Below are 24,154 nucleotides of genomic sequence, written 5' to 3' on the forward strand. Positions count from 1 at the left end.
CACCTCTATCCACTGAGCCATTTTGCTGGCCCTTGTTTCTGTGAATTTTTTTTTTTTTTGTGCCAAGTCTCATGTAGCCTGAGCTGGCCTCAAACTCACTATGCAGCCAAGAATGACCCTGCTCTTCCTGTTTCTGCTTCCTGAGTGCTGGACTATAAACACCCACCACCACATCCCCTTTATCCAGTGCTGGGAACCAAACCCATAGTTTTGTGCAAGCCAGAAACAAATTAGCTCTCTCCTTAGCTCCCTGGAGAATCTCGGCTGGAATGTGTTTCACTCAAGCAGTCATGAACGCTGTGTGTGAGATTGTTTTCTGCCTGCATCTTCTCCAGTGTCTCCTCCTGGTTTGGCACTTCTCCTTTTCTACTTGTTGAGACTTGGCTTTCCTTCCCAGGATTTTGTTTTGTTTTGTTTTGTTTTTGTCCAGCATCATCACCTAGCTGGGGCAGACACCCACATAGACAGTTGTGCCCATTAGCCTTTTCTCGCTGCACTCATTCAATGGGAATGGCATATTTCTTCCTGGACACCTGGACTGCCTGGCTAACCTGCTAGCCTTTGTAGTGTCCTCGGACAACCTGAACCTCATCATCCTTTCAAAGGAACGTTGAAATGCCATAGTGGTTCTTGCTTTAGTCAGATGTCACTTCATTTTAGCAGCTGCAACCAGTGATAGCCACACACACACACACAAAACAAACAAACAAACAAAAACCAAAAATCCTCCCAGGTGCGTCTCTTTGCCTGCCTTCCTGGCACACTGGTTTATGTTTGATGGATTTGGGATTTGGTTTGTTTTCCGTGGTACTGAGGATAGGACACAAGGCCCTTGTGCACACAAGTGGTCCTCCCGATGAGCTGTCTGCCGGCCTTGAACTTTTTCCTATCAAAAAGTGGCTGTCAACACCCATGGCAGGAAAGCATGGGCAGGGGTTCCAGTCCTCACCTGAAGGCCGGTCATGGAGGTCCAAACACTCCAGCAGACAGAGGGCTGCCTCCAAAGCACATCCCTGACCCTTATAGGCTGCTTAGTGTGGGGAAACTGACTTCCTCCTCCCATCTCAGCCTCCCTCTAGCCCTAGGTCTCTGCTGCAACCCAAGCCCAAGGCCACAGGAGCCCAAAGGAGCCAGGCTAGACCCACCTTCTGCTGCCTGTTCAGCAGTGAGCCTGCTCGTGGCAGGGCTGGGGACGCCACCGCTGAGGGATCGCTGAAGTAGAACTGCCACCGCCTGGCTGCCACTGAGACCAGCAACAGCCTGGTGTCAGAACAACACAGGATGTACCCAGCACGGTGGCACATGCTCTAGTCCCAACACTTGGGAGGTGTAAATGGGTCATCATCAGTTCCAAACAGCCTGGGCTACAGAGTGAGACCCTGTCTCAAAAACATAGAAAAAGAAAGCGCAGGCACAAAGCAGGCTCCTTGAGGCGGAGGGGCCTACCCCAGAATGCAGGGCGCCTTCCTGGGATGGACCTTTTCCACGCACACTCTCTCAGCTTCCACTGCTGGTATCCACCGGCAGCACGAGAAGAACTGATGGCTGCTGCGGCAGCTCGGCCTGACTTGGGTAGCCTCAGAGCCTCGCTCTCACCCCACCATGCTACCTGGAGGTGTCTTTCCCTCTCTGACGTCTGGCTGTAGGACATAGAGACACCTATCTGCGGCCACCACTAACCTATAAATATGCCCGTTTTGTATACCACAGTCTCTAGGGCATTTGGAGGAGGTATGACTCTGTGTTGGGGTGCTCTCCTAGCATGTGTGAGGTCCTGGGCTCTGACCCCAGCTCCTCCAAAAAGAAAAAAAGAAACAAGACAAAACACAAAACCCACTTGGCTCTACTGCCAGCACTTAATAAATGTACGCAGCTTGAGTTTTCTTTCAGAACAAGCGTGCCCAGCTGCCCTCCAGCCACCCTCACAGACTCCGCAGTGAAAGCTTTGGCTAGGCCCCCCACATCACCAACCCCCAGCCCCCAGGGAGACCCACACTGGGAGTTTGCTCTCTGTGGGGCACCAAGTCCTGGCTTTGTTTCAAGACTGAAAACAAGCTTGTGTAGGGCCACTGGCCTTAGGAAGGGCACAGACAGACATTGCAGTCTCCCAGCAACCCAGCAGGGCTCCGCCCTCCCAGGGGGCTGGGGCCCTGGAGGGTGTGTGCTAGTGTGTCCCTGCAAAGGGGGCTTGTCTCCTCAGGGAGACCGGGACCCCACAATACACCTCGCCCTAAGTCAATGACCAAGGGAACTATCAGCTGCGGTCAAGAGGTGCTCTCAGCTGCACAGGAGAAGCAGGTCTGTCCTATGGCTTCCCACCGTCTCGCTCCTGGAGCCGGGCAATGAAATGATGAGAGAAGAGCAGCAGTTCTCAGCTAGGACAAGTGTGCGCCGGAGACATCAATCTGGTTGTCATGACCACAGGCAGGGAAGGTGCTGGCATCTAACTGGGAAAGCCCAGGGGTGCTTCTTCTGTGTACCACAATGAACAGGCGCCCTGCCCCACAACCAGACTGCCTCAGTGAAGTGCCCAGCTCTGCTACTTCCTGTCTAGGTGGCTGAATATGGTCCCTAAACTCTGCAAGCCTCGGTTTCCTCACCTGTAAAATGGGCACACAGATAAGAATTTTCCAAAGGGTTGAATTAGGTAACATGAAGGAGGTCCTTAGCTTCCCGCCTAAGCACAGAGCAAGTGCTTGGGTGTGTTGGTAAAGCTATGCAGAAAGAGGAGAGGATGGGGAGGTGCTCAGGCTCAGGGCAGAGTCTGGCCTAGGGCTGGAAAAACTTACCTCAAAGCTGGCAGGCGGAGCCACACACAGCCTCTCCACTAATGCAGCTGCCGTGACCACTGTGGCTGGGGACGGTGTCTCCTCCCATTCGTGCTGCAGGCTGCTGGGACTCACATCTTTGTAGTCTATGTCTGAGATGGCAAGGCTGTTAGAATTAGAGGCCCCGGGGAGCGGTCCCTCGAATTCCGCAAATGAGTCCTTCAGTTCTCCGGGAAAGAGGTTAGAGACGCCTGCACGAGGTCACAGCAAAGCCCATTCCCGGGGTAGGCAGGAGAGAGGACAAAGACAGCCTCGGCCAACAGCAAGACAGGAGGGAACCTAAGGACCCAGCTGTCAGACAGAGCACAGGCCTGGGGCTGCGGCTCCATCGGGAACTGCTCGCCTAGGATGCACCAAGCCCGACTTCAACACCCCAGCACAGAATAAAGCAGCCGTGGTGGCCCATGTCTGTAATCCCAGCACTGAGGAGGGAGAAGCATCAGAACAGAAGTTCAAGATTGTCTTCAGCTACATAGCAAGTGTGAGGTCAACCTGGACTACATGAGACCCTTTCTCGAAACAAAACACAGCTGCCTTGTCTGTGTGTGTTTGTCTGTGATGTCCCTCTCTGTAGGAGGTGTTAGCTTTACAGTGACGGGAACAGTGGCCATGTCAATAACTCTATCCCCAGAACCTAGGTGCCTGGTGCAAGATAACACACTTGTACCTCAGAAGGACCCTATGTCAAAGCTGGGGACCAGCCCACTTCATCTCCATGACAAACACCAGGGGAAAGTTGTGGAAAGCAGGCCACAGCCACCAAGTTGGATGGACTCTGAGTTTGAAGAAGGCTTAAAGCTTGGCTTTTGACTTGTGTCTTTGGGGAGTCGGACTCTAAGGGAGCAGAGTGGGGGAGGCAGGGCCTGGAATATCACTCATAATTATCATTCACAGGTCCTTAGCCAAAGGTTGTGGCATTTACTTAACCCCCTGTAGAGAAAGAGTCAGTCTAGCCATACACACAGCGCTAAGGAAACTGAGGCAGAAAGCCCATGGCTGAGGTACTATATCAACACCAATTCCAGCTCTGATAATGAGGTCCTTCCTGTTCAGCACTAAGCAGTAATGGAGGCCAGTTTCATGCTGCAACAAGGCGGGCCGATGGCTAGTGAATGCGGTTGCTAGTGGGTGATTCACCCTGAAAGTGGCCATGATGATGGGTGTGCATCTTGGAATATGTCAGAATCACAGGGTTTCTCTGTGTAGCTCTGGCTGCCTGAAACTCACTCTGTAGATGAGACTAGCCTTGAACCCAGAGATCCACCTGCCTTTGCAGTGCTGGCATTGAAGGCGTGTGCCACCTCGCCTGGTGAGGATTATATTCTTTATGCTCTGGTTTGCTTTGGGTTTTGCTGTCCTGAACTCTGATCGGTCCTCCTGCTTCCTACCTCAGCCTCTTCAGTGCTAGCAGATCCACCATGCCCAGCTTTACTAAACACTTTAAAGAGGTGGCTAGCACAGCGTAGAGACTACATCTCAATAAAGATGGATTTTGTGGTTTTTTGCATGTATATGTGTGTGTGGTATGTGTATGCATTTTCACATATATGTGGGTGCACACGTGTGTTGGTATGCACGTATGTGTGCTCATGTAAAAGGCCAATATCTGGATTGCTTGCTTGCTTGATTCCTCTCTAACATGTGCTGATGCAGGGTCTCTCAGCTGAACCCAAAGCTTGCCAATTTGACTAGTCCAGCCAGACAGTTTACTCTCCGTGGCTCTGCCTCCTGTGCACCGGGGCTAAAGGTCAGCTACCTTGCCCACCCAACAGTTTTTAGATTTATTTTTATTTTTAATAACCTGTATTTGCCTGTGTCTGTGGGTGCCTTTGGGCCTGTGTGTGCAGTGCTCTTGGAGAATGGAAGAGGGCATCAACCCCCTGCAGCTGGAGTATGCACCCAGCAAGGATGCTGGAGTCCAAAATCACATCCTCTGCCCTTAGTCACTCCAGCTCCAGCCTCCACCTAGCTTTTCTGTAGTTTCTGGAGACCCAAACTCCCTTTCTCATGCTTCCATGACAAGCATCTTAACTAGTAAGCAATCTCTCCAGGCCTCAGTTGATGTGTTTTTCAAAAAAAGATTAATTCTAGAAGGGGTGGGGATGTAGATCAATGGTAAAGCACTAGCCTAGCACTCCTGAGACCTGGGTTCAATTCCTCACACTGGAAAAAAGAAAAAATAAGATAAGAGATTAATCATAAAAAGACTGAGAGTTCAGGGCCATTTAACAAGGCCCTGTCCTGAAAACAAAAATAAAAGCCAAGCATGGTGGCACATGCCTGTAATTCTTCCAAACCCTCGGAAGAATCAGGAATTCAAGGCTATCTCCTGCTACACAGTGAATTCAAGGCTAGCCTGGGCTACATGAGACCCTAAACAACAACAAAAATATGTTAGTAAGAATAATGTTCTTGGTTGGAGAGATGGCCCAGTAGTTAAGAGGGCCCAGGTTCAATGTCTAGCAGTTCACAAACATCTATAACTCCAATATCAGGAGCCTGATGCCCTCTTCTGGTCTCCACTGGCACTACACACACACAAACGTACAAAACACCCATACACATAAAATAAAAAATAAAAGTTAAAATAATAATAATTTATAGAATAATGTTTTTATTTCCTTATTCAGAGGAATAACTGGCTCCTAAAAAAAAGCAAAACAAATAAAAAATAAAATATCTTTCTCTTTGGCCCAGACATGGGCCTTATTCAGTTCATTCTATGCACAACTATAACAGAGCCGCATCAAAGAGAAGCTACTCATTACCAGGAACTTTCTGGAAAATTGGAAATCTGAAGTTAATTTGCCCCCAAAACAGACTGACTAAAAGTGTCAGTCTGAATTTAAGGCAAATTTTCCTACAAAAGCTCAGACCAGTAGGTTCCATCTGAAGACAGTTCAGGGAGAACGGGCAGCCAGTGGCCTCTGAGCCAGCAGAGAGCTCAGGGAAATGTCTAGAAGAGGCTATCCTGACCTTGACCAATTCTGGATAGTTCAGGAATACACAGGCAGGGAAGGCCTATATGGGCCCTCTGAGGCTCCTCACATCCTCCCTCCTACCATGGCCAGATTGGGAAGAGGGGAATCACCTGTGCTGGCTGGGTCCCCAGCCACCACGTGCAGCAGTTTGATGGAGGAGAACACTCGTGTGTGCACCGCATTGGCCTTCCGGAGCAACGGTCCAGCTGTGTGCAGCTCCTCACAGGCAGCCTCCTGTAGTACACCAGCCTGGAAGCTCTGCTGACAGCTGAAGTTGGACGCTAGACTGGACTGGACCAGGGCAAGACATATGCTCAGACCATGTCCTGGGACCCAGGCCACCTGCAGAGCTGCAGCATAGGAAGGGCTATGGGCCACATTGGAGCTTCAAGACCCCACCCTCACCTGGCAGTGATATAGTAGACCATGCAGAGGGAGATCAGACAGGGGGATGGGAGAGTTAGCAGGACAGGAGCCCGGGGACAGGAAGGAGGGTGACAGTCAGAGGAGGTAGTAGGGGAGGATGCCGTGTGGACAGGTGCTGGCCTCTCTGCCCTCTAGGGCCAGCACTCTCAGGAATAAAGGTTGATGTCAGTGTGACCCTTCTTCCTTATTCAGGTGACCACTGTCCAGTGCACATATCCGTCATTACAGAAAGATGTGGAGGGGAAGAGAGGAAGAGGAGAAGGGGAGGTGATTGGATGGGCAGAGTAGGGGGAAGGAGGGAGAGGAGGAAAGAAAGAAAGGAGGGAAGGAGCAGGAATGGGTAAGAAAAGAGTAAGGAAGAAGGGAGGAGGGTAAATAAAGGAGGAAAATGAGGGAGGGAGGCGGGCACCATGGCACAAAGCTTTAGTCCTAGCACTTGGGAAGCAGAGACAGTTGGAGGAGGAAGAAGGGCGTGAGGAGAAGAGGGAAGAGAAATGAAGAGAGGAGGGACAAGGCAAAGGGACAGGGGGAGGATGGCAGAGGGAAGTGAGCTGGGGGCGGGGTGCACTTACCATCCCAGGCAGCGGCTGAGTGTGCAGGGAGGAGCGAGCTGTGCGGAGAGAGCACAGTGCCAAGTCCTTGGTCTTGAGCAGCTGATCCCCTTGACTCCGGTATGTGGTGGGACACCGGCCCAGAATGTCTACCTGTGATGTTCAAGAGTGCAGTCAGCCCCCTGCACCACCCCTATTCCACAGCCCTTCCCTTCAGGCCTTACCTCCTCAAGGGTCTTGGACGTGTGAATCTCAGGACTGCTCTGTACAAGGCTCAGAACTGACCGCTTCACATTCAAGGCCCAGCGTGGCTCAGAGCGGTGGGGACACATGTGGACCACTTGCCCATCTCTGAGGATGAAGCCAAGAGGACTGTGGCCCAGAGCAGCACTGTGGAAGGAGAGATGGCATCACAAGAGCCACACTGACTGTCCTGCAGATGCCCCCAGCAGGCACACCCAGGAGCTACACTTGGGAACAGCCTTGCTTTCCCACCTCTCTGCTCCAAGGTGTCCCTTAGGCTTGTTGGCATCATGACGAACCCCACAGGTGTGTGAGTTCATATACAAGAGGTTCCCAAGATCTGCCTGAGCTCTGAATACAGAATCTGTTTCCCTGAAGGACATCCAACAGCACCCAGTCCAACACCAGAAATCCACTCATGTCAGGCAAACTTTCACTGAACCCATGAGGTGTCGCCTCCTAGAGAACAGCAACTCAGGCACAGGAGAAAGGCAGACTTTGTCCCAAACCATATCTCCCCATTTTCTTTTCTTTTTGTTTGTGTGTTTAGACAGAGCATCATATATACACGCGGGCCTTGAGCCTGCTATGTAGTCAAGGATGACCTCTGGCTTCTACCCCCAGGTCCTGAGGCCATAACTCCAGACATACTAGGCAAACACGCCACCAATGGAGCTATATTCCTAGCCCAGCCCAACATTTTATCTGTGGCTGGGGAGCCAAGGGTCACATTACTGAGGACTGAACCCAAGGCACTGCTGTGAAACAGGCGTTGGAAAAACCGTTTTTATTTTAAGCATTAACTCCAGACTTGGGCCTAACATAGGTAACTAGACAGGACCAAAGCCTGGCCTTGCTGCCTTTATCCTGTTGGGCTGCTTCACTGTGGGCCACCCGCTTACCTCTGTAGGCCGGTGTGTACGCTGCTGAGTTTCTGCTGTCAACTTGACATAGCTTATAGAGTCACTTGGGGGGTGGGAACCTCAACGGAATAATTGCCCAGATCAGACTAGCCTGACAGATCGTGTCGACTGAGGACTGAGGTGGGAGGCCGTGCTCTGTGGATGGCAGCGTCCCTGGCCAGATGGGCCTAGACCTAACAGGAGGCTGGACAGTGAGCCGTGTCCTTCCAGTGGTTTCTTCTCTGGCTTCCCTCAGTGATGAACTCCTGCAGTGTAAGCTTTCCTCCCCTGTTGTTTGAGGTCATCGTGTGACCACAGCTCCAGAGCACAGACAGGAAGAGCATGCTAACCTGTACAATCCATCTCATCCCTGTTAGGGCTGGAGACACAGTTTTAATCCGTGCTCACCTTGGATTCCAGGAAAAGCAAGACTTTGAAGGGCACATCACTCCCTGATGGAGAGCAATTGCCCGTGAAGGAGCAGAGATGCTTGCCTTGTAAGAAATGAATGGCTGACAGCGGCAAGGACTTCACAGAAGTCCTTCACAGACCACCTTCACAGAACCGGAGCTGAGACAATGATAAGCAGGCACACCTTGCCAGGACAGCTTGGTCATCCAGACCTCTTAGCACCCCCAACCCCAATTCTTCCTCTACAGCTCAGGTCAGCACCTAAGAGATAGATGGGGGCTGTCTAGACCCCTGCATCTGTTCTTCCCAGCATGCTGTTGACTAGGTGGCCTCTCTGCTTGACACAACTACCCAGTTCTTACATTGGTACATCGGGACTGGTGGCCAAGCCTGCTTGCGTGGGCTGCTGGAGCACTGGCTTTTGCCCCCAAACTCCAGGTGAAATCATTCAGAGTAGGAAACCAGGAATGAGGGATGCACACAGCAGCCAGGGAGGTTCTGAGAGCAGGACTGAGTCTGTGCCTCTGGGCCCTGCTCTAGCCTGGCAGGAAAGCCTGTGTCTGGGCCCTGAAAGGTAGGGAAGGAATGCTGAAGCCTGCATTCTTGTGCGAATAATGGAGACCAAGATGATCCAGGAGGAAGGAAAATGACCACCCTCTAAGCCAGTAATGCAGACAAAATTGTCCTCATTTCCACCTCCCTGGGAGGCTGTGCCCCTCCTTTTCCAGTTGGTGTCAGGGGTGAGGTCCTAAGGCAGCGCCTGGGATCTCAGACCCTGGGCTTAGAGCAATGCTAATGTGACTCTCTCTCCTCAGAAGAGTGTGTCAGTCTGGTCCCAGAGAACTGACAACCCCCAGGGCCCCTGACTTAGCATTTCTGATGAGGAGTGGGGGACAATAGGCCCCTTAGAGGAGACAGCCCCAAGCCTTTCAGGGGACCCATCTGCCCCTGGCCAGCATCCTCCACCCTGTATTCCTGGACAAAGGCTTTATTTTTTTAACAAATGAATTTGCAATAAAAAAGGAAGAGGAATCTGTCTGTGGGGCTGTCTTCAGACCGGCTGCCCTTGGAGCTTTGAGCCCACTGTCAGAAAGCCCTGGGAAACCAGCTGAAGGGAGAGTTCCAGGCTTGGCTGGGTCACAAAAGGGCAGCTTAGCTTGGGGCAGACAGGACATTGCCTTTTACCTCCTCGACAATGGGGGAAGGGGAGACAGCTGGTCTCAGGGGGTGCAGAGAGCAGAGTCATCCAAAACCTGCACAGGGCCTGTGCCCACTGGGTGACCAGAAGATATGAACTCTACCTGCTGCGAGCGCGGGGCAGGCAGGAGTAGAAAGCGAGTCCGTCAGAAAGGAGGCCACCTGAGGCTGTTTAGAATTACTCAAGGCTCTTGCATGATGAAAACTCCCAATTGTCCCACTGCTGTTCTAGCCCGATCACTTGACAGAGTCAAAACATCAAGATGAGCTAAGTGTGGTGGTACACAACTGTGATTCCCGCACTCAGGAGGTAGAGGCAGAGTCATCAGGAGTTCAAAGCCAGCCTTGGCCACATAACAAGTTTGGAGCTAACCTGGGCTACAATAAGACCCTCTTTTCAAATAAAACCTGCCAAGATGAACCCTCATTTTATCTTCATTCCAAAATGACATATCTTCAGCATGGGTTTTCCCTCCCTGGGATTCCTGGTCTGGCTTAGTGCTCCAAAGTCCATTAGTTGTGGGAAGGGGTTATAGGCTCAAACATGAAACCCTAGGCTAGGGTCTTACCTTAAACTCTCAGATTCCTTCAGAACTTCCACCTGGGACCCCAGAACAGACATCACTTGGAGGTCTTGAAGCTGAAGCACAAAATACTGTGAGTTTATGGTCTCTGATGTTAGAGGCTAAGGTCCCTTCCTTAAAAAGGTTCTAGATTCTGGGTGGTGAATAGAAACAACCAGATGCCTGCTTCTCCCTGCTACACGAATGTTCTCATTTTACCCAGAAAGCTCTTTGAAGTCTGATAGAAGGATTCCTACAACAGGGATCTACAAACTAAAATAAGTAGGGACTGAGTGATCGAGAAAAAAAGGTGCTGCTGGGGCAAAGGTGTTTGCGCTGAAGCTGATGACCTGAGGTCAATCCAGGTCCTACATGGTACACAGCCAGAGTGGCCTTCCTACAAGCTGGCCTCTGACCTTCACACAGGCACCCACTCCGAAAACATTAACGAAGATTCTGCCAATGACAAACAATACCTTATGAACTTAAGTGACAAACAACTTAAGCCAACTGTTGAGGGCTAATTACAAACCCAGACTATAACCAGTTACCAACTCATGAGACAACCCGAGATAAAGGTGGTGCGCAGCTGGCTGGCATGTGTGCTTATTCCAACAAAAAGTACGTTCTGGAATCAGGTACAGCGGGGTCTCCTATGATCCCAGCATCCAAAGAAAAAAGCTGAGAAGCGTGGTGCATGCCTGTAATCCCAACCCTTAGGAGGCATGGCAGGAAGATGTGAGTTCAAGGCCACCCGGGGTCACATTTGAGTCCAGGCCAGCCTAAGCTCATAGTAACTGGAAAAGACAAACAAACAAACAAACAAACAAACAAAAAGAGTTGTTTAAAAACTTGGGGTGGAGCTATCGCTCAGTGGTCGACAGTTTGCCTACAATGCAAAGTCACACTGGGAGAAAATAAGATGGAGTTTTTAAAAAGTGTTTACTCCTGAGGTGTGGCACACACCTTTAATCCCAGAACCTGGGAGATGAGTGCGTGTGTAGTGCTGGTGGCAGGGAGTGGGGACTGGAGGAGGAGTACTCATGCATGTGTCTAGACCACGGTGACTACACTTACATGAAGGAAAATCCCTAGAGTGCAGAGAAGAGAGGTAGGGCCAGTGGAGGTGCTTAGGGAGTCAGTGGTTGCTGTGTACAGCTCCTGTTTAAGATTATAAGACCATTCTAGAAATGGACAGCAGTGATAGCTGTAAAAGTAGCCAATGCCACTGAACTCACATATATATATGCATATATATGTATGTATATATATAAAATATATATGTATATATATGTATGTATATATATTAAATATATGTATATATATGTTAAATACACACATATATATATATATAGAGAGAGAGGGGACCTTGTGTTATGAACAATATATCACAGTAAAATAAATAACTAGATACAAATTTAACAGCCTGCATAATACCATTAAACTCATAGGGTATCCAACCTTTTCACATTTGTTATATACAAAGTTTAGGCTTGTAAACCATGAAGTCAAGTTACACACACACACACACAAAGAAGAGAAGAGAAGAGAAGAGAAGAGAAGAGAAGAGAAGAGAAGAGAAGAGAAGAGAAGAGAAGAGAAGAGAAGAGAAGAGAAAAGGAAAGGAAAGGAAAGGAAAGAAAGATCTCAGATTGCTGTGAGTTTAGAGCTCTGTGTCAGGCCACATTCACAGCTTTCCTGGATGCATGTTGGACAGGCCTGCAAGAGGAGGTCAAAGGAGTCCTCCAGGCAGTCCAAAGAGCAGCAGGGGTTTGGGATGGTGCAATACAGGGAGCCTAGCGCTCTCTCAGGAGTGTGAAGCTGCCTGCAAATGCCTCAGCTGTGCATTGCGCATCTTACACTCAGACTTGGGGGTCAGCTCCTCCCTGCCTCATGCTGTTGCTGTTGCACCTCTGGTCCAGCGGGTCTCTGTCTACCAGGCTTGGAGTTAGGTCTCACACACCTGTGTTTACACACTTCCCTTTCACATCAACTCATAAGGCAGCCCTGCATCCCCTTAGTTTACATATGGGGAAACTGAATGGGTTTGCTGGGAGTCCATCACCTGAGGAGCTACCAGGATTCCATGAGATTCTAGAACAAGAGCCTACTTGGTGTGGTGGTTTGAATAAAAATGGTGCCCACAGGCTCACAGGGAGTAGCACTATTAGGAGGTGTGGCTTTGTTGCAGGCGGTGTTCACTGGCGGGTGGGCTTTGAGGTCTCAGAAGCTCAGGCCAGGCCTAGTCTCTTCCTGCTGCCTGCTGTAGAACTCTCAGCTCCTTCTCCAGTACCTTGTCTGCTTGTGTGCTGCCATGCGTCCCATCATGAAGACAATGGACTAAACCTTTTAACTATAAGCCATCCTTGATTAAATGTTTCCCTTTATAAGAGTTGCTGGGTTAGCCTGGCATGGTGGCACACGCCTTTAATCCCAACACTTGGGGAGACAGAGGCAGATGAATCTCTGTGAGTTTAAGGCCAGCCTGATCTACCAAAAGAGTCCAGGACAGGCAAAGGTACACAGAGAAATCTTGTCTCAAAAAACCAAAAGAAATAGAAAAGAAAATTGTTGTTGCCCATTCGTGGTGGTTCACACCTTTAAATCCCAGCACTCAGGAGACAGAGGCAAGAGGATCTCTATGAGTTTAAAGCCAGCCTGATCTAGAAAGTGAGTTCCGGGACAATAGAGAGACGTTATCTCAAAAACAAAACAAACAAGAGCCAGGAAAAGAATTTGGTGTTGAATGACCACAAAAAGCACCATCCAGTGGTCTACAGGCAAACACAGAGTTCTGAGAAGCTCTTCACGTGCTTCAGCCTGTTCAAGACTGCCATGCGAGTCCAAGACGTCACAGGAAATGAAAAGGTCATGGACAGGGCATAGGCAGGGTTCTCCAAGAAACAGCACAGTCATGGTAATAGGACACACATTTTGGGGGTGGGGGTGTGGTAGGAAGAACCATTCAGCCATCGGTGAGTTGAGCCCACATTTCTGCCAGGACCAACACCACTCCATCTAGCCACTCACCTTTATCCTAAGCCTGTGGGCCAGACAGTGTAAGGCCAGTGTCCAGCAGAGCCTAGAGGCTCATCTGAACATGTGTTTCCACCAGTCTGTGTGTGTGTGTGTGTGTGTGTGTGTGTGTGTGTGTGTGTGTGGTCAGAGGTCAACTCTGAGTGTTTTCCTATCACTCTCCACCTTATCTTTGAGGCTGAAGCTTGTGAATTTGGCTAGATTGGTTGGTCAGTGAGCCCCAGAGATCCTCTTGTCCATGCTCCCTGACACCAGGGTTACAGGTACACATGGCCACACTAGACATGGTTTTGACATGGCTGCTGGGGATACAAACACAAGTCCTCATGCTTATGTAGCAATCACTTTACTGAATGAGTCAATCCCCAGTCCCAGGACTGACTCTTTGTCTAAAGGCTTCCGCTTGGTTTGACTTCAATCACACCTTGGACCTTCACATTTGACCCTCAGTCAAGTTGTCCCTATATCCTGTGACCCTTCTCAGTCTTTCCTGATTCCGTTTCTTCCAGCTGGGCCACTTGCAATCAAACTGATATCCCTCTCATGCACCCCTCCCTGGGGACCTCACCTCCTGAGCCTGAGATGGAAAGATCTCTGTTCATTAGGTGAACTGGGAATTGAGGGGCGGTGTCAACTCCCCAATGCCAACACAACCTCCCAGTTACACAGACACTCACCCATAAGGCCATCTGGCATGGGCCTAACACTTCAAGGACGGCCAAGCCCTGGAGGCCCAGGCCACTGGCTTCCAGCGGCGCCCCCTGCAGGCTGGTGCTGGTATTGCTGGAGTATTGGTAGGTGTATCTGGTGCCCACAGGGAGGTGTGACCCCGCTGTCTCTGGAACCAGACAGGGAGCAATGTCACTTTAGCAATGTCACTCAGCATTGTTCCCACCCACCTCTCTCCCGACGGGCCCTGAGGGGCTAGCCTGGCTTAGAGAAGCCGGGAAGCAGCAGACACCCAGGAAGGGCTCAGAGGAAAACAAAGACTCACAGAATGAGCTCAGTAAATTAGCCAAGGCTACCCTGGGCCAGGCTCTGTTCTTTCAGGATGTGTGGGTGTATGTGCACACATGTCACATATCTGTGTGCATGCACATGTATGTGGACCACGGGACACCTTGGCACTTTGTTTTGTCCTGAGACGGGATCATTCGAAGGCCCTGAGCTCCTTAATTCAGCTGGGCTAGCTGCTCGGCAAGCCCCAGGACCCAGGCAATGGGACTGCAAGTGTGAACAACTAGACCTGGATGTTTCTGATGTGGATTCTGGCGATTCGCCTTGGGTTCTCATGTGTGCTTGGTAAGTAAACATTTCACTGACTGAGCCACCTCCCCAGACCTGCCCCCCTCCCCAAGTAGGTATTCTTACTTCCACCATTTTACAGGAAATGAACTTGAGACCCAAGTGGTTAAAAAACTTAGCAAAGCCACATTCAAACTTTGGCAGTCTCAAGCCAGTGAGATGGCTCAGAGGGTAAAGGCCCTCGCCACCAAGCCTGATGGCCTGAGTTTGATCCCTGGGGTGCACAGGTGGAAGGAGAGGACTGCCTCTCTGGAGTTGTCTTCCGACCTCTACACATGCACGCTGGCACATGAACATGAATGCGTATACACACACATATACACATGCGTGTATACACACACACCATTTAAAATGGTAAAAACAAACAAAACAACCTTGGCAGCCTGGCTCCTCTCTCCTACCTTGATGAACTTGGGGCTCTTGGCTCTGACTTATAATAAAGCAGGCTGGAAGGCTGGAGAGGTGGCCAGCATGGGCCATGTTGGGAGTGGGGAGGAATTGCTGGAGGTTTCCAGCAAGTGTGAAGAGCACAGATGTCTATAAGCTTCTAAGCCCATCTTTAACCTGACAGAGGACATTTCATTGTCCGATGTCACTGCTTCATAGCCACACCAGGTCCTCAGGATGTTTCTCTCTCTTACCAATTTGCTCCCAGGATTTTCTGGCCTACTCCACCCTCAGAAAGAAATGGGGTGTAGGGCCAAAAACAGTTATCCACCTGAGAATCCACCTGAGAAGAAGAGCTTGGGCAGGAAGGCCTGGCTTGCTGTTGGAAACTCACTGTGTGGGTGGCTTGGCTTACCCCCCTGTCACACACACACACTGGTTGGGAACACAGCCAAGGCCTTATGGGCCTCTTCACCCCACACTGCAGCTCTGTCATCCCTTACATCACTCTTGCTCTGGCTCTGTTCCAGTGGCCTGACTGTCCTGACCAGAGATGTGACTCAGTGTCCCTGGGAGGTGCACTCACCTGTGCAGGCCACCATGCAGGCCACCTCCTCTCCGACTTGGTCTGCAGTTTCTGTAAGCCACAACCAGATAAAACCAAGACAAGGTGAGAAAGAGGCATGGGGTAGTACCCTCCCCCATGCCCCATAGGACCACCCACCTGCTGGGGGGATGAGGCAGGGGGTGGGAACAAGTGTTCCCACAGTGTTCAAGGGATCACCTTACCCCTTGGCCGACCTGCCCTTCCCCAGTTTGGACACCAGTTCCTGGTGGCTCAAGTAGGTGGGCCTGGAGGTCCTCCCCAAGTCTGATGCATCTGTGAGTTTGGTCAATTCCACCAGCTAGTAGAGAGTCTCCCTCCTTCCCTCTTTCCCACCCTCCTTCTCTACACCCCCCTTCCCACCCATCTACAAGCCTCCATCTCCATGGCTTCAGCGAAGCCATACCTTCTTTTGCCTGGACACCAGGAAACCCCTCTAAGTATCCCATGGCCACAATTTGAATCAGACCAGGCGGAGTCTGAGACCACCTTGTTCTACAGAGTTCCAGGACAGCTAGGGATACACAGAGAAGCCCTGTCTCCTCTGGGGGGGAGCAGCCTTACCAGGCCATAGTAGAGGACAATGCAGCCACTTTTGATTTGAACTGACAGACTAAGATCAGAAAGGAGAGGAGAACCTCCCCTATTAGTGGACTTGGGGAGTGGCATGCATGCAGAGGGAGGAGGGAGGGTGGCATTGGGAGGGGAGAAGGGAGGGGCTTATGGGGGGATGCAGAATGAATAAAGTGTAATTGATGAAAATTAAAAAAAAAAAAAAAAAAAAAGAAACCCTGTCTCAACAAAAACAAAAACCGACCAACCAAACAGCAATAATTACAACAAACCATGAATCAGCCTAGGGAGGTGCACAATCAGCAAAACACAAGCATGAAGACCTGAGTCTGGATCCCCAGCCCCCACGAAGCCAGTCACCAAGGGGCACACTTGGAATCCCAGACAGAGGGGAGCAGAACCTGGGCTCACTGCTAGCCAGTGCAGCCTGCTCCGTCAACTTCAGGCCAAACACAAAAAACTAACTCAGAGACAAGATGGATGATGGCTGGAGAATGACACCCAGGGCTGCCCTCTGCCCTCTACTGTGCCTGCATGCACACAAGAGAGGATGGTCTCTTTCCTTTCTCATTATAAAATCTCAACCACAAAGCCATCCAGCCTAGCCCCCTGGCCATGCCCGTTGGCTCTCATCCTCCAGCTACACTGATAGATGCTCTGGGCTCAATGCCTTTAACACAAGTAATTCTGTCTAAATGCTTTTCCTCCTCCTCTCTGAACTCCAGGCTGCTTTAGGTCCCGGAAGAAATGACTCTTTCCAGGACAGTTCCTCTGCCTAGAAAAGATCCCTGCCTGCCCCTCCCTACCTCAGCACTTTCTCTATAACCATTGTAAATTCTGTGTTTTAATTATTCTGACTTAGTTAACTTGGTAGCCCTGAGTTCTGGAAAAGAACTCAGCACCCAGTAGAGAATGGGAAGGATGGATGGATGGATGGATGAATGAATGAATGAATGAATGAATGAATTTCAATCAAATTATATCTTTCACCTTGATCTTCCAGAAGGGCACATGTTCTAAGATCCTTTCCCATTTCTCAAGCAACAACAACAACAACAACAAAAGAAAGAGAGAGAGAGAGAAAGAAAGAAAGAAAGAAAGAAAGAAAGAAAGAAAGAAAGAAAGAAAGAAAGACAACAAAAAACCTACCATTTTACAAAGAAGTTTCAGAGAACAAAGTTCATTGCATCAGATCCATGAAGAGTAAGGAAAAGGTGAGGGCACACACAAAGAAGAACCCGGGTTCTGCATCCTTATTTACTTTACACTTTTACTCGTGTTTCTGTAAGCACACACATGTGCACACGGACACATGCACTACAGCATGTAGAGACCGGAGGACAACTAGCCAGAACCAGTTCTCCCACCTACCATGTGCGCCCTGGGATCAAACGCGTCATCCGGCAAGCCTTTTCCCATCTCGTTGGCCCCATTTACTTATTTGGAAACAGGGTCTTCTATGTAGCCCAGGCTGGCCTGGAACTTGTGGTCCTCCAGCCTCAATTGCTGTGCTCCAGCATTCACTCACTTCTGAGAAGAGGTCTGAAAAGCCAGCAAAAGGCCTCTGGCTTCATATGGGCGCCTCCTTCACGGAGTTCCCAGTCAAGACAGAGGAGATGGCTGCCATCCTGTGCCGCACTGATCAGTCATCTCTGACTATCACCCACTGGAACCCTGACCAGTGTGTGTGAAATCTTAATTAATTGAGACAAAAATCTGCTACTCAGTGTGGGTACTAGAACATCAGGGAACACGTTGGAAATAACAGTGCTTGCCTCTACCCTGCCTAAAGACAGATCAAACATTAGTGTCCCAGCTGAAAAAGCTAGAAAGCTGTGGTGGTGCACACTCTTGGAATCCCAGGACTTGGGAGGTGGAAGAAGGAGGATCAGGAGCTCAAGGCATAGAACCTGACTACGACAGTGGGACTGAGGCCAACCTGGGCTACTTAATATCTTGTCTCAAAAAAAAAAATTAAAAATGGAAAATATGTACTAGATTTCAAAGTATAGAGACATACAGACATTTGACGCTTTTTAATACTTATTCGGACAATCTTAGCCCTGTTATCTTCTACTCTGGATGCCCACCAGTCAAGACACACCTGCAACTAAACCCGCGGCATGCCAGCCTCCAGCCCTCCCTCGTACAGATCTAGTCCCTAGCAGCTTCGGCAAGCCCTACATTACTGTTTCAGGAAAGCGAGAGAGAGAGAGAGAGAGAGAGAGAGAGAGAGAGAGAGAGAGAGAGAGAGAGGAGAGAGAGAGAGAGAGAGGGCCTGAGATGAAGACTTCATCTTTAGCTCTGCTCTCCTGCAGCAAAGCAGGGCATCAGAGGGACAAAAGGGCATTTGGGGCAAACCTGACTCCTGCGGATCAGGGGGCTGCCCTCTCCATGCTGCTCGGACTCTGGAGAAGAAGATGCAGAAGGCAGCAGGTTTACTTACTCCCCGAGGTCACTCCTGCCTGTGCCCAAAGCAGGACCAGCACCAGGAGCCCCATGGGTGTCAGTGTCGGCATCCTCCAGGAACAGGGGAGCCCACAAAGCAAGGCTCACCCCCTAGAGGGGCCGGCTCAGCTCTCTCCTGACCAGGAGAGAGGGAGTGAGTGGTGGGGCAGAGACCAGCCAATCAGAAGCCTGTGGTGACACTACCAGCTCTCCCCCACCACCACCACACACACACACAGAGGGGATGGGGGTTGGGACTTGAGATCACTGAGGGGAAAGCCCTATTTTGCCTTGGGGGAAGCAAAAGCTCTCATCTTTTATAAACTAGTCAGGTCTCAGGGGAGGTCGTACGGTGTAGCTGTGTGGCTTTGTTTCTGTTTTTAAAGTGTGTGTGTGTATGTGTGTGTGTGTGTGTGTGTGTCTGTACATGTGTGTCACAGCATGCATGTGGAGGTTAGGGGACAACTTACGGGAGTCAGTTCTACTACATGGAGTTTGGGGATTGAACTCAGGCTTGGCGGCAAGCTCCTTGAGCTGCTGAGCCAACTCACTGGCCCTGCGTTTTTGTTTGTTTGTTTTGTAATCTAATATATAAGACATACAATTGACTGTGTTAATGCATGTAATCCAGTGGCCTCGGGGACATCTTAGCCACCTGATAGGCCTATGGCCAGACACATGGCTTACTTGTACGTCTGCTGGAGGAGATAACGGCTTTAGGGACAGCGGTGTCACAGTAGAAGGAGGGTGTCTGTCAGGGTGTTGGGCTCAGGGCCTCCCAGAGGACAGGAAAGGCAGAACTGCTCACATCTATCATGTACTCCCCAAGCTGGCCCCAGCTTCCCTCACTCCAGAGTCCCCTCCACCTATGCTTTTCCCCCTGTGCTCCGGGTATCGAAGTCCCACAGCAGATAGTCTTCATGAGCTGCCTGGCTGGGGTCGGGTGTGTGCACACAGTCCCTGGAAAGTGAGCAGCTCCAGGCTGGAGCAGGGGGGCGGGGAGGGGGCTTGCTGCCTGAGCTTGAGGACCCTCATATTAGCCAGCCAGGCGTGTCCAGACAGGAGGGTCCCAGATCCGGCTGCCTGGCTTATCTAGCCCAAATCAGATTTAATGAGAAACTTGGCCTCAAAAACTAGGGGTCTGGGGTCTGGAAAGAGCATCTGGATGCTTGCACACATGCTGAGCAGCTCATAACTGCCTGTAACTCTCGCTTCAGGAGACTGATGCTCTCTTTAGGCCGCTGTGGTCACCCACATGACATGTACACACACACACACCAAATAAAAACTTCAAAATAAGATAAGTGACTAAAGAAGACTAATCTGGTACCCCCCCCCTCTGGGGGATGTATCTAAGTGCTTAAGTCCACATGGACACATGTGTGCATGCATACACGGACATATACACACAAATAAATGAAGTGGACAACCTGCTGCATGTTGTGTTCACAGAGTTGTGTATCCACAACATTAGGCAATTTTAAACTGTCTTCATTGCATTAGAAGGAAACCTCATAGCCATTAATCCGGGGAAGCCTTGGCTATCCTGGACTCGCTTCGTAAACCAGGCTGTCCTCGAATTCAGAGATCTGCCTGCCTCTGCCTCCTGAGTGCTGGGATTACAGGCATGCGCCACTGTGCCCTGCTCCACTTTCTATTTTTATGGTGTGCTCCCTGGAGATTTCACACAAGTAGTGTGGCATGTGGTCCTTTGTATCTGGCTTCTTTTTCAAACAGGTGGTTTTCCCGTCTCAAACATCTTTACTGTCCAGAGCCCTGAGCCACGAGGCTGGAATCACAGCCTCTGGGGGCCTATGGCGCTTTCCGGGGTGACTTCAGGAAGAAGTGGGAAGCTGAGTCCCAGAAGGCTAGCCTGAGGGATGACAGGCCTAGTGGGGACATGAAATACATCTGCAGAGGACATTCACACACTGAAACAGTGATGGCCAGGAAAGGGACAGTTGACCGCAGTGCTGGGCCCCCAGAACAGATCACAGTAGTAATACCAATAACACTGCTTTCAGCAAGCTGTGTCTAGCACCGATGAAACCCCCCCATAGACAATTCCACCAGCTCCTTAGCTATGATCCCCAGCAGGTGGAGCAGGCCACAGAGAGGGTAACTCACTTTCCCAACCTCACACAGCCTCTGAGGTTCTCAATCTGCTCTATTGAGGAGATTGCTCTTTGCTCTTTTAACAATGGTGGCTTCTCTGAGCCTTTTCCCACCTTCTCCCCCGGGAGATTGCATCTCTCTCTAAGGCCTGGATTCTCCCCATTCAGAGATGAGACAGAGCCAAATCCTGCTATCTCTGCTGTGTGGTCTCCAGGCAACACACAAATGTTAACAGAGTGGGCATCCTACAAACTGATGCCCATGCCCCATGCAGAAACAGAACCACCAGGGTGGCCCTGCCTCCTTCCCTCCTCCCTCCCTCCCTCCTCCCTCCCTCCCTCCTGGCCATCTGGTCCTCAGCTGGGTCTGCTGTCACTCCAGGCCAGGACGGTCTGCCAGGCAGGAGCTCCACACCCTGGCCTCGTCTCTTTACGTCTATGGCATTACAGGGCCAAACCTTGGTCAGTTGGCTCCGTGGAGCTCAGGGTGTGGGACAGCATTCACACAGGCCTGCAGACAAGAACCTGCCTCCCACATCGTGATCCCTGCCCTACACTCCTGCAGATACTGTGACCTACTCACTGCACAATGACCAGAGCATGAATCAGGCCTACTGCACACAGGCTGGAAGTACCGGAAGCCAGAAGCCCTTGTCTTTCTAAGGATGTATTTTCTTCGTTCTGAGGATAGAACCCAGGGCCTTGCCCATGTGACACAAGTGCTCACTGCGCACCCACAGCCCCAGTATGACACCAGTTTGCATTGATCTTATTTTTGTGTTTCTTTTTAAAGAGAGTGTGTGTACCTGAGTGCATGTATGTGCAGCACACGTGTGGGTATATACACGTGCTACACAGAACCTAATGCCAACTCCCCTGGAGCTAGAGTTTTGGGCGATTGTGAGCCACCCCAAATAGGTGCTGGGAACTAAACTCCGGCCCTGTGTAAGAGCACTCTCGACTGCTGAGCCATCTCTCTATGCCCCCAACCCTCAGTTTTGTTGTTGTTGCTTTGCTTTGCTTTTCATTTTTTTCCAAGAAAATATCCTTGTTCACAATTTTAGATTCACAGGAAAATGAAGGAAAGGTGGGGCTTCCCGTCCTCCTGCCTCATGTGGTCCAGCCTCCCCACACTCCACAGCCTGCACCACAGAGCTCCAGTTGCTAAGAGCTATGGACCCACTGGGGCACATCATTACCACCAAAATATGTGGCTCACAAGAAGACTGCTGTGCTGGTGCAGGCCTCTTGTCTCAGCAACTCAAGAGGCTGAGGCAGCAGGATCAAAAGTTCAATATGTGCCTGGGTGATACTGTGTCTCAGAAAGCCAAAAAAGAAAAAAAGAAAAGTGTTTGTGTGTGTGTGTGTGTGTGTGTGTGTGTGTGTGTGTGTGTTGAGATAGATTTTAGGTAGCCCCCAGAAGGTCTGATCCTCCTGCCCTCCATCTCCCAAGTGCTAAGATTATATGTGCACACCACAATATAGTGCTTAGCCAGTGCTAGGAATTACGCGCAGGCTTCCCTCTTGCTAGGCAAGCACTGTATCCACTGAACTATATCCCTAGCATGCCTGTGCAAAGACAGAGACAAGGACACCCACGGGACTAGAAAACTCACCAGTAGAGGGCCCTCAAGCTGTGGGAGCCTGGCAGCACTGTCTTATGAAATGCTGTTTGAAATGAAAGGCACAGGGAGTCTGCCCCTATTCATCATTAGTGAGGCTGAGACATCCAGGCCAGAGGGGGGGAAATGACTCCTTCCTGTTGACTTCTGCAATGAGCTGTGTGACCTTTGAAAACCAGTTTTTTATCTCTCTGGGCTCGTTAACTCACTGGTAAAAATCAAAGGGCTGGAAATCATAAATGAAATGTTTCCTCCCTGTGTTCAGAGAACGAAAGCCAGGCAGGAGTCAGACGACACAGGTGCTGTCACGTGATGAGCTTAGCATGGCACAGACTTCGGAGACTGATGGTGCAGTCGTCAGACACAGTAGAGCAGACCCTGTTCACGGGAGAGGGCAGAGATTTACACAAAAGTAAAACAAATCAAAGCAAGCAACTGTGTGTTCATTTACAAGCATCCACCTATCTTGTATCTTGCATACATCTATCTTCTTAAGGAGTAACACTCCTAAAGAAGAGAAAGCATACGTTGGGCCAGTCAGATGGCTCAGCTAGTAAAAGTGCCTGCTGCCAAGCCTGATGATCCGGGTTCAATCCCTAGGGTCCCTAAGGAAAGAACTGAGTTTTGCACTCCGACCTCCATATGCACCCCACGGTACACTTGTGCCTACATATGCATATATGTAGTAAACATGGGTGGGGGAGCACACAACGTCACTCTACATGAATGTTCACAGCTGCTTCTTTGGCTCAGGACTGGAAACAACACAAACGTACATCCCTCAAAAGGTTACTGGGTAGACAACTCCAGGTATTGCGTAAAGCGGAATATTATGCAACAATTTAAAAGGTGTGAGGTCTAAGGGGTGACATCATAGTCCAGAGTCTCAGGAAAAGCTCACTTGGAACCTGGAGCAGTGACTTTGCTCTGAGAACTGCAGTATTTCCCTCTGCTAATTGGGGAAGGAGACACTTGCAAATCAGCAGCAGAGTGTAGTCTGTCCACATTGTCCTTAGTGCTACTCTGATGTGGGGGTGTTGGAATGACTCAATGATGGCCTGATACCCACAAACATACTAATGGACTCTTACTCATTGCCAGCTGATATGATTTCCCAATCAGAGGTCAAGTTCCTGGTTCTGCTGCCACCAGGGCCTCAGCCAGGGTAGGAGAGGGCACATGAACGCTGACCCAGAAGAGCAGCGGCAAGAAGGCAAACCTCACTGCAGCAGGGACTGGAGAAGCACCCTATGGAAGGATGCTTCCTCCCCTATGGAAGCATGCTTCCTCCCCTATGGAAGGATGTTTCCTCCCCTATGGAAGGATGCTTCCTCCCCTATGGGACACTTCCTCCCCTATGGGACACTTTCTCCCCTATGGGACACTTCCTCCCCTATGGGACACTTCCAGGTATCCAGCTATTAGCATTATATAGGAGAGACCTAGGCACGGACAAGCACCAAGTGCCAACTCCAAGCCAGGAGAAAGGTCTAGAAAAATCCCTCCTCGTTCCTCCCATAAGAAGGTAAAAAGCATGGGCTGCCTAGGACTTAAGAAAAGCCCCAGAGACGGAGGCATGGGGGCTAGTGGTATAGTTTTTCGTAAGAGCATAAACTGCCAGGCTGACCCTTGACTGTGTCCCTTTCACTGTCCCAGCCGTGCACCCCGACTGCAAGAGGCCACCTGCGCCTGTGGCCTCAAGCTAGGAAGGCAGCACCTGGTTTCTGTCTGCAGCCTGGCTCTCCTTCCCAGGAGTGGGAGCCTCAGCTGTGCTGCAGGGCTTGGGATGAGGCTGCTTGGGGCTTGGTCCGGGGAGGGGCCGGACCACAGCACATGAGGCGGCACAGCCAGATGCGGTAGTCTGGCAAGCTGGTGTTTTGGAGGGCTCTTTCGGTTTTGAGAAGGGTCTCATTGTAGCCCAGGCTAGCCTGGAAATCCTGATCTCTCTGCCTCCACCTCTGAA

At 50.5% G+C, this 24,154-nt stretch overlaps 1 protein-coding gene across 1 annotated transcript in view; it reads right to left on the reverse strand.

Moving 5' to 3' along the window:
• Positions 1-18,582, reverse strand: part of LOC110559009 (uncharacterized) — a 103,218-nt gene extending 84,636 nt beyond the window's left edge. The window contains exons 1-8 of the mRNA XM_060365081.1: positions 18,454-18,582; positions 15,417-15,467; positions 13,816-13,976; positions 10,109-10,179; positions 7,011-7,176; positions 6,808-6,939; positions 5,920-6,100; positions 2,790-2,920 (exon numbers count right to left, since the gene is read on the reverse strand). Coding sequence (XP_060221064.1) covers positions 2,790-2,920; positions 5,920-6,100; positions 6,808-6,939; positions 7,011-7,176; positions 10,109-10,179; positions 13,816-13,976; positions 15,417-15,467; positions 18,454-18,526 — 966 coding nt within the window. The 5' untranslated portion in view covers positions 18,527-18,582. The remainder of the gene's footprint in view (positions 1-2,789; positions 2,921-5,919; positions 6,101-6,807; positions 6,940-7,010; positions 7,177-10,108; positions 10,180-13,815; positions 13,977-15,416; positions 15,468-18,453) is intronic.
• Between the last annotated feature and the right edge of the window lie 5,572 nt (positions 18,583-24,154).

This window comes from Meriones unguiculatus, chromosome 11, assembly GCF_030254825.1.
Source record: "Meriones unguiculatus strain TT.TT164.6M chromosome 11, Bangor_MerUng_6.1, whole genome shotgun sequence".
Classification (NCBI taxonomy): Eukaryota; Metazoa; Chordata; class Mammalia; order Rodentia; family Muridae; genus Meriones; species Meriones unguiculatus.